Source organism: Chrysochloris asiatica, unplaced genomic scaffold (assembly GCF_000296735.1).
Source record: "Chrysochloris asiatica unplaced genomic scaffold, ChrAsi1.0 scaffold00347, whole genome shotgun sequence".
NCBI lineage: Eukaryota > Metazoa > Chordata > Mammalia > Afrosoricida > Chrysochloridae > Chrysochloris > Chrysochloris asiatica.
The window spans coordinates 2,179,288-2,190,507 of NW_006408865.1; the positions used below are offsets into that span (position 1 = coordinate 2,179,288).

Here is an 11,220-nt window from a genome sequence, read left to right on the forward strand (position 1 = left end):
GCTTTAGAAAGACCACTCTGGCTGTCGTAATAGTTAGGGTTTGTGGGGCACTTCATCTGACCCACATTTGTGTTAAATGCTTTGCATGCATACATGCATTTAGAAATATTTATTCATTAGCTGGACACCCAGTGCATGCCAGGTAGAAAAGGTGAGAGGAGGGGCAAACTTGGAGCTGTGAGAACCAATAATCTCTCTATATGCTAGAAGGGTAGAGGGCCAATCAACTACATTTAGAGGCATGAGGAGAATAGGTGATTGAAGAGAACAGTGGCATGCAACCAAGAAAGGAGTAAACACCAATCAGGAATGCACAGTTAGATTCAGATACTGTAAATAGGGAAAAGATGCATGAAATGAGGGGGAAAAAGAGTTGGAATTTGGTGAGAAGCAGGTCACTGCTGACTTAGAATAGTTTTAGTGGCAAAGTAGGGAAGCAAACTGGATTAAGGGGTTAAGAAGTTAACTGAAAGTGAGGAAATGCAGTCCGTTGCCACGGAATACTTGTTTGAGAGATTTTTTTCTTTTACAGAAGAAAAGAAATATGATTGTGGCTGGATTTAATAAAATTACACTGCTATTCAGCACTTTGGGTACATTTCATGAGGTAAATTCTTCATCCAAATATCTGGTCATTTGAAGCAATACTTGAAATCACATTATGTAAATATGCTGCATGACTACATTAAAGGTCAATTCATGTGAGCATTATTTAGTAATGGGTGTTATATTACTGTATTATTTAGAAAATGGAGCAGCATATTTTAATGCTTACAATTTAATCAGATTACATTCCAGGTGGAAGAAAAGGCTGTTTCGGTTCAGTATCACCAGATTAGAAGTGTGGCTAATGTTTTCTCCGAAAGCCATTCTCTGAGATGGCCATGCCTCCACATGCCCTCATTTCCGACAAGGAGCCTTTCTGTTGCATAAGCAATCAGTCCTCTTCCAAGGCTAATAGGATACACAACAACAATTAGCAGCTCTGCCATCACGAATATTGTACCCTGCATCTTTAAAGAGCTCCAAATATTAAATAACAACCCCAAAGAACATTTCTTCTAGATCCCTCATTAGACTGATTTTACAGATGAGTAAACTGAAGCATGGAGAAGCAAGACAGTGGAAATGAGAAGTCTTATTTCAGTTCTCGCTCACACCCCTGCGAGGCTGTTACCTTTTATATTTGTAATTAAGCTGCTGTCCAGATAAAAAATGACTCCCTCCTGGCACTGACTTTTAGATATCAACAGACTTTAAATGCCAGTAGTTGAAATAATTGTTTTTGTGGTTTTAGCAAAAGTTGGTCTATAACTACTGGCCTTAAATAAGTTTAGAAAATTATAACTGCATATTGAATGTAAGGCCACCCACTCAGCTCAGAGATTAGCCTGTTTCTAGAACAGGACATCACAGGGAGGATGACAGGTAGTTTTCTCCTATACCTTGACACATTATAAAAATTTCCTAAACAATATTTGAACAAGAAATCATTATGGTGGCTGTTAATCTTCTCTACCCTTTAGGGACAGTCTCTTTTCTATTTCACAAGTTTAACTTTTTATTTGGATTGTGATATGCTATTAAAATACCTAAAAAGTCATTTTATTAGGCCAACTGCAAATGGTGCTCTTATTATGGAAAAGTTATAGAAAAGTGTGAAAAAGAGCTAAGTTCTTCAGGATGTAAAATGCTTATTGAAAATTGAAAAAGAAAGTTTCAGTTAAATCCTTGTAGATTCAATCTTACTCAATTTTTTTCCTCCAATGGATGGCTTCCAATAATTCTATGGCTCTATTTCAGTGTCTCGTAGGCGCTATTCATCTTGACCTTCAGCAAATCCTTTATAAATGCTATCAACGCTAGTGTGAAAAAATGCCAATTTATAGAGAGTTCCCTGTATAATTTTTATTTACTATGATGTTTAGTCTGCATCTTGAACATTTTAATAATGGTCAAAGAATCTCAAATCAACCTAGGTGACTATTACTAGAATCTTAGTACCCCCCAAAATCCCTAACATACTGTAGTTGAATTGATTCTGACTCATCGTGACATACAGCTGTAGGACAAGCACTAGACTGCTAACCACAAGGTGGTGATTCAGACCCACCAGTCACTCCTTGTAAACCCTACACAAGGTGGCTATGAGTTAGAAATGACTTGATGGCACTTAACGACAACACAGCGACCCTGTATAGGGTTTCTGAGGCTGTAATTCTTTAGGGGTGCAGAAAGCCTCCTCTTTATTGCACAGAACAACTGGTGGGTTTAAACTGCTGATCTTTTGGTTATCAGTCCAGTGCTTATCCTATAGAGCCACCAGGGCTCCTTAGAAGCACAGTAGACAATAAAAAATGAGTTGGTAAAATTTCATTCTTCCACTTTTTAGATTAGTTTACAAATAAAACTGTCAACTAGTTATTAGGGAGAGATTATGAGTCAACCCTCCTCCAAATAATATAAACTTCCTAATGCAATTGTTGCCAATGTTTTGATGTTACAGCATCTTTATCTCCCTTTGCTCTACACTATGACAGATTTTAAGGAGCTCAGTGGTGTAGCAAGGAGCTCTGGTAGTGTAGTGGTTACCAATCGGGCTGTGAACCTCAAGGTCAGCAATTCGAAACTACAAGCTGTCCTGCAGGAAAAAGATGAGGCTTTCTGCTCCCGTAAACAACAGCAAGCAGTGTAGTGGTTACGAGTCAGGCTGATAACCTTAAGGAGAGCAGTTCAAAACTACCAGCCATTCTGTGGGAGAAAGATAACGCTTTCTGCTCCCGTAAAGATTTACAGCCCCGGAAACCCTATGCAGGGTGTCTATGAGTCAGTACCGACTCCATGGCACATAACCACCACCACCACCACCACCATGGTGGATTTTACTTCTTCCATACAGGGTCACTATGAGTCGGAACCAACTCCACAGCACATAACAACAACAACAACAACAATTGCCTACTGGAATGTGTTGCTAGAAAAACAATTGCTAGCAAGTTCATTTGTCAAAGGGTGCTCATTATATGGAAGAACAAGAGTCAAGGTCCCTGAGATATTGTGTATGTCTGCAAATACTATGATGAACCTAAGGAAAATACTTGACCTGCTTCAGAGCTTGGACTATATCATTTACTGTTATATAACTAGTAATCACCATTGTCCCTGATACATAGAAAAGATTTAAAGAGTGTTTGCTGAGTGAAGGAGTGATAAATACTAATGCTCCATGTTCCCAGTGGCCAAGCGAGGCTTCCAGTTTAAAAATGAGACTGGAGGAACAGATGCAACAGTCTACAGAAATTACAGAGTGATTTTTATGTGCACAGCATCATGCTAGGAGTCGTGAAGAAGGCAAGAAAATTGATTACACGGAACTTGGAATTGAGAAGATTCCCATTTAGTTGGGGATACAAAATATATCCATGTGAAAACGTAACTCCTGATTCTAAAGAGTGAGTAATGGCATGCCAAATGTAATTTCTCTTCTCAACTGTATCTACTACAGGAGTGCAGAGAAAAGGCAGACTTCTATGGACTGAAGACATCAAGGAAAACTACATAAACAAGGCAAGAATTGGGTTAGATTTTTGGGATAAAGACAGAGGGTACAGGAAGGAAAGAGCTGTCCAGGTAGAGAGGGGATAGATACCAGGCAAACAAGCAAAGTCTTTGAGATAAGAATAAACAGATTGAGATTTAAAATATAGCAAATAATCATCAGCCATGACGGAAAAAGAAAGATGATGGAAGAAACAAATATAATAAGGAAATAGAAAATAAAATAATGTGTACTGTATATGGGAACCCAACTACCGGTTTGTTTGACAGTAACACTGAAACTCAGACACATTCTTTTTCAAACTGGGGAAAATAGCAGGAAAGCCAGAGGGTCATGGCAGCTAGCCCAGAGACTATTGAGCAGTAGGTAGCTAACCCTATCCAGGAGGGAGGTGAAGATATAGGACTTCAGAGGACAATAACAGGTAGGGTGAAACCTACAGAAGTCTTCAAAAGACTCTGTTTTGAAGGTGCTTTTGATTTCAAACCACTGAATTGAACATACATGCAACTTTCCTAAAGTATAACGTGATCTGATGGACTTTTGTAACTATTCTTTGATTGTACTGATTTCTATGTATTTAAAGTTTTAAGGACACAGAAATGTTCAAATTATTTGTACAAGTATTCTGCAAACCAGAAAAAAATACAGAGAAAAAAGTTTTGAATTCTAATTCAAAGATATTGAAAAATAATTCGGTGTTGTTGTTAAGTGCCGTGGACTCCAACTTATAGTGACCCTGTAAGGGTTTCCAAGGAGCAGCTGGTGGGTTTGAACTGCTGACCTGTGGTTCACAGTCCAGTGCTGATCCTACAGCACCATGCCAGGAGTCCAAATGATCATTTATAGTGTGAAGGAGAAGCGATACTTCATACATATTTAAGAGGAAGTTCTTTCTTTCCTGACCATATCTTGGAAATCATTTTAGTCATCTTTATTAAGGTTAATCACAGCCATGAGGAGGCTCTATCATCCATATATTGCACATATGTGTGAGAGTACCTAGAAGAGATTTTGAACAGTAAATGCTAATACTTTATAAACACTTTACTTTGAAAGTTACTTATGTGGACCCTCTAAATCCACATTCATTAATGCAAAATTTATTAAAGGAAAAAAAAAAAATGAACCTTGTAAATGTTTCCTAAAAAGAATTTATCTATGCCTGTATGTAATATGCTGTTTCAACCAACATTAATTATAACCTCTTGATGTCTACTGTCTTGTTTTAAAACGTTAATAAGACCTGCACTACATCATAGTTAATAGGAGTGTGGTGGCTGTTGCTTAGGCAACAGGATGAATAAATGCAGGTCAGAATGTGCTTAAAGGAAAACAAATGCTGGAATATAATACCAAATGGAGATTAAGCAGATCTAGCAGATTTGTCACCACAAGAAAGAAATCTGTTACTTAAAGTGAGTCAATCATATTAGTTCAATATGCCTTAAATTCATAATTAAATAGATTAGATTATGGAAGATCAAGAACTATTTTTTATAATAGTAGAAATTGATCTTTCATATTAGTAGCAAACAAATGGTGCAGAAAAACATGTAAAGCACTAATCAATAACACTATTATGAAAATGAAGCAAATTTATGATTTGCTTCATTTTCATAACAAACTCTTAAAAATGATAACTCAAAGTTTTCTAAAGATAATTATTTGTGTCTCATGAAGAAAGTATTTGATTGACTCATCTGAATTAACAATGCTTTCTTATTTTCTGGAAAATTATATTTAATAGTTGGAATTGAGCAAATAAAATGAATAATCTGTGGAGAATACCAGATCTTGGTTTTGCCACATTATGTCCAGGATATTTATACACAAATACATTAATGAATGTTTTCTGGTGATTCTTCTCCAAATGCTTATCTGAAACCTGTTTGATTAACCTTTCAGTTTCAGGCTTTCAAAAGGGGATAATGTATCTCATAAGTGTTTAACATTCAGAGCAAAATGATGCTTAATTAAATATCTTTCAGATTAGCCAAATTATCCAAGGAATCCAAAGAACCAACTTCTCATAGGACCAGAATAAAAGTGGACAAGAATTTGGGAGTCTAAATGGGAAAGTCCTATTTAAAGTAGAGATAAGGAGGAAGAGTAAAGGTTTACCAAAATGCACAATAAATATAAATATTTGTGGAAAGACTTTATGTTTGATAAACTGCCCCACAGTGTTTCCAGGGTTGAAATTGTTATAGAACCAAACCACTCCTCTTTCTTCCATGGAGCAGCTCATAGGTTTGAACTGCTGACCTTTGGGTTAGCAGCCGAGCACTTAACCACTGCATTACCAGGGATAGTCTATAGTTATACTAATTCTTAGGTGTCATCTGTTAGATGTTCTAAGTCTGTCCTAAATCTGCTCCGAGTCCTAAGTCTCTTATGGCAGCTGAAGAACTTTCACTTGTCTATCTAAACAGTGACAGTATTCAATACACACAAGAAAAGTAGCAGTAGCTGTATATTTCATTATAAAAAGGCATACTTCTAAAGGGCTTTATATATACAATTACCTGGAACTCTTACTATATTTATGTAGTTTTTTTGAAATCATTATGATTTTAAGCTCTCTGGCATACCCATTTTTTGGAGAGAAGCAGAAGTTTAACAGTTTAAACAATCTTTTCCAGTCTACAATAGTCAAGTCAAGCTTGAAGAATAATATGATTTTGGAAACATACAAACAAAAAAGATCTAACTAGCTCTCAGTATTTTATCAGTTCTGATATTAATAAACTGCAGGTGTCAGACCGAGCATTTTATTTAGCAACTGCTTTGAATTGTTTCTACAAGTCATTTCTGTGCTACGCGCCTATGTTATGTCCATCTCTCTAAATTTGGGAGTCCTGGTGTGGCGCTGTCCCATCTCTCTAAATTTAGGGATCAGTTAGTTAATGTGTGATGGGACTTAAAAGCAAGCAATGGTAATAAGGACTGTGATGTAGCTTAATAAGGGAAACCAACAGGCACTAAAGGAAGTATGTAAATGATTAGAAAGCTGTATTATTGGTCTCTAGAGCTCATCCTCTTTCCTTACCTATATTCATCATGGTGGGAAGTTTGCATACACTAGCTTGAGCTCACATGTAACTCAGAATCCATATGCACTTAGTCCATCAACCTCTTTTGCTAAACATCCATGGAAGTGTTTGTGTTCTACCTAAAGTAATAAACAATACCTCATTGCTCTTCAATCAACATGTGTAAGTAAGTGAATGCTCTCCATAACAGACCATTTGAAACAGTTTGCTAATGAACTGAAGGTTGTCCACACAATTGAAACTGCCTATTGAATCATTATCCATAAAAAGAGATCTTTACACAGAAAACATCTCCACTTATCTAATTAATCACTAAACATTGATGCTTGAATGAAAGAATACGTTTTAAGAATCCAGAATTTGTTGAAGAGTGATACAAACCTAATGGGGCATTCTAAAATTACAAATTTTTAACAATCACACCAAGAATGACAGGGAGAATATAAATGCTAATCTTCTTTCACAGCCTATAAATAGTAGTCTCACCAGTTCATTCATATGATCCATATGTATACGGATGCACACAGATCTCATTTCCAGCAAGTGTCTATATGTATACAGTAAGTTCAGTTCTAAGAGCATCCGATTTTCTGATGCAGTTACATATAAAAAAAACTGACCAGCTCTGGTACAAATCGGGCTGCCTCTGAGCCATGTAAGACACATAAGAAGCAAAGACAGACAAAAGGCAGCTCCGTGGACATAGAGAGCGTCTTACCATAAACTGCACATTGTCAAATCCATTAGCCATCAGGTGGTTCTCGTACTGAGGTAGCCCAATGCTTTCCAACCATTGTCCCACTGTTTGGACAGGGCATCTGGGTCCTGTAAGAGGATGAAGAGGGAAGCGTTTAAGCAGGGAGTAGCCGTCCACGGGGTAATAGCGGTAGTCCTGGGCTGAGAGGTGGCATTGCCACATCATGCTCCTGGGAAAGTTGCTATCAAAGGAGCCCGCCAGCTTGACAGATTAATGTTCTCAGCGAGAGAGCAAAGTCAGAAGTAAAACATAGTTTGCCAGGCAGGCTGTGGAGTATGACTTGATCCTAGCTCCACATTTCTTACATATTAATCTTTACTACCGACTAGTACGTCATACAGCCCCCAAAACCAGGCAGCAGAAGAAGGCATATCAAGCTGTCAGCTTAGGCTGGTCTGCGTTCTATGTGATTGTTGGAGTACTCCACAATGAGCAATGCACGGCCACCAGCCAGAATTCTTTTTATCAAGTACTCCTACACTCATCAGTATGCAGCTCCACGCTCCTTGCTCCCCCTCGCTCGCTCCCCTTCATTACCCAGCCCAAGCTACACCTCGCATTTTCAATAATAGCCATCAGATAAGGCAGAGTTTTTTTGTCTGCAAGCTGTAAGCCTGCTGCTGCCGCTTCCTCCTACACACCCATCCAAGCGTCAATCTTGAATGATGAGAGCAGTCAAAACAAATGCAGAAAATAGCAAGATTCAAAAGCAAACCAAAGTGCTTAAATCTGAATTGAATCTTCATACTGGTTACACCTTACAGAGCTATTTGTTGTGGAATTTTATGTTTCAAAAGGCACCAGGAAATGCAAAGCTTTAACTATAGCTTATAGGGTGGCTCACTCCTGGTTCCCCCTTTCCTTTCTCCTTCTTCTATTTTAAAGCAGCACAGATAAATATTTCTGATCTTAAGCTGTACAGTGTTTGGAGATTTTTTTTTAATCATGCTGTATCAAAATGAATCTCTCTGAGATATATTTTTCTTCCTTGAATTACTGCAAAATATAGAAACTGCATCACTATCTTGAAGGCAAGATAGTGCCTTCTGGCTTGCAAGTTGTTTTTTTTTTTTTTTTCCCTTGAAACAAAAATACTAAGAGGCAAAAGAAATCCTGTCCACCTCCGATATTTAGAACCCAATCTACCAACGTTACCATTTTACATCAGCTATAAAGGTAACATTAACTGGGTAGAGTTTTTTTTTTTTTTTATAAAGAAGCGCCCCAACCAAAAATAATTCAAGAATAACAGATGTAAATGTGTGAGTTTTACTGAATGGCAGCAGACTGCATAATTTAATTAATAATTGGGAGAGACAAGAGATTAATAATAGAACTCATAGGACTAGATCATCAGAAAGAACAGACAGACTCTTAAGACTGGATGAAACCATGTGGAAAGGTTAGTTGAACTTCCCTCCTAATGCAGGGATGCCTTGTCACAATGTTCCTAGAAGATTATCAGCTACCTTCTGCTTCAATACTGCCTACAACAGAGCTTTTACTATGAACCAAGAAGCCTCCATTTATTAGAAAGATGTTTTAATTTCTACCTTACTCCTCCTCACTGGCTTCAGTTCTGTCTTTGGAGTCACACTGATTGATACAGTGCCTTGTACACCTGACATGCTTTAAAAATTTAAATGTAATGATCTTGTACCCCACAACAGTGCCTGACACATGGTTCAATAAAATATTTATTGAATAAATCAAATATCTTTCTTCTTACCCAAACGTACTCATCCTATCCTATTTACTGTCTTATGAAGGACGTTGTGAGCCTCACTGGCACACAGGCATTAAACCTCAAAACATCTTTCACTCCCTCTGTTACTGCTGACACCAGTCCCCAAGTTCTAGTCACCTCTCATCACTGTGCCTCTCCAATCCGTTCCCTTGTTTCTATTTCCTGTTTAATGTCAATGGAACGTCAGTTTACATTGGTTAGGCTCTTCCAGTTCAGGCTTCCGTATTGGCCTTCCTACCACTGATATTTTTGCCTATCTTAGACACGGATGTCGAATACCTTTTCAAAGATAATGATGTTGATTATTATTCCTGGATTCAAAACCCTTTAGGGGTTTTCAGTTGGCTTCAAAATGAACTGCAATCCTTTTATGACATTCTGGGGTCTTCATGTTATACTGATAACCAACTAATTTTATTTTACTCCCCAATTTCCCAGCCAGGTGGGATGACTTGCTAGTGTCTAATGGCAGCGGCAGCCTGGGATGTGCTTTGGTTGGTTTTACTCTGTCCTCACATTTCTGCCCCTTCTTTGACTTTGGACCAGATGCTCTTTCCTTAGTGAAATCTTTTATAGGACCCAGTGACAAGAATATATCTCTTCCTTCTTTGTCTTACGTGATATTTTCAGAACCTCTATAACAAATATTTTATGCCTTAAATTGTAGTTATTTGCACACAAAACTTATTTCTTACAGCAGGAGCTATGTCTTACTGATATTCCACATAGTCAGTACTTGTATGTCCCTGCTAAATCAAATGATGCAGTTTTCATTTTACAATCCAAATGACATAAACTCCTCTTAGTTTCAGTTGCAAAGAAATTAACACATCTCAAGACTCTCAATTCTCTATTTAAAAGAAGATAGCCAGGCTTTTAAAGTGAAATTTTAGGTATGGATTTTTGTTCATCATCATCATTCCTTTTTTTTTTTTTAAATAACCATCTGAGACCCTCACTCTGCTCTCAAATGAATTACCTTGCACTTGTCTGTAAATTATCCCTGATTGGTTCTATAACTTTTAAGAAGGCCAAAAAGCTTGTAGAAGTTTAAGAATCAGTATTAAGGGATTCTGATTGCTCAGTGTAACTTTTTTGAGAAGTTGAAAACAAGATATTGCCTGTTTCTGGCCAGCTTTAAAGATACAGGTACAATGTTGTTGTTATATGCCGTGGAGTCGATTCCGACTCATATCGACCCTGTACAGGGTTTCTAAGGCTGTAAATCTTTATGGGAGCAGAAAGCCTCATCTTTCTCCCGCAGAACAGCTGGTAGTTTAGAACTGCTGACCTTGTGGTTCGCAGCCCGATTTGTAACCACTACGCTACCAGATAAGGTAGAGTTAAAGGTAAGCCTTATTTACAGATTCCTCTAGGATCATATCCACAATGTTTCTTCTGATTATATATATATATTTTTTTTTTTTTTTTAAAGTTTTTATTGTGAATTATGTGATATTTTACATGGAAGAACACCAGCTTTACATTCATCCTATCCTATTTCGTTTCATTGCAATGATTACAATCCCCTCCATACATCATCAAACAACCAAAGGGTACATGCCACAAGCTTGCACCCCAGCTGTCAGAAAACAGCCCTTCTCCCTCCCTGAGTCCAGAGTCTCCAGCTGCTCCATTTCTCCACATCATTGTCTCTGCCTCCATCTCTGGCATCATTGCTTCTCTGGGTAGGGTCCCATACTCCGCTTTTCTCACTTGATGGTCCCAGGGACCTCTGCAAAATCAACCACTCCCCTCCTTTTGTTACATAACATATACCTTTACATTTCCAACACTCACAGTCAGTCTTGATAGCAATTATTCACTATTGTACCACAAGAGTCTTACCCCATCTCCTTTTATCAGCCCCGTCTCCAAAGATTAGAAACCACTCTACCTTCCCTCACCCCCTCTGGAACTAGGCTCCCTCTTAAAAGCTTGTAAGCCAGTCACTTCTTGTCTTTGTAGCACCCTCCCTTTTTGGGTAGCCAATGTCTAAGTTGCCCATCCCTATCAACCCTGTATACCAAGGGAGTGGGAATGATCCTCTCAGTAAAAATTTGTTCCCTTTTTTGAGCTACTACATCCATAAGGAGCTCTG

At 37.9% G+C, this 11,220-nt stretch overlaps 1 protein-coding gene across 7 annotated transcripts in view; it reads right to left on the minus strand.

Annotated features, from left to right (window-relative positions):
* ANKS1B (ankyrin repeat and sterile alpha motif domain containing 1B) overlaps positions 1 to 8,134 on the minus strand; it is a 671,108-nt gene extending 662,974 nt beyond the window's left edge. For 4 of the 7 annotated variants that reach the window (XM_006875943.1, XM_006875942.1, XM_006875941.1 and 1 more), the window contains exon 1: positions 7,334 to 7,843. In XM_006875943.1, coding sequence (XP_006876005.1) covers positions 7,334 to 7,537 — 204 coding nt within the window. In that variant the 5' untranslated portion in view covers positions 7,538 to 7,843. The other 3 variants (XM_006875944.1, XM_006875945.1, XM_006875940.1) reach the window with 3 other exon arrangements.
* Positions 8,135 to 11,220: the final 3,086 nt, after the last annotated feature.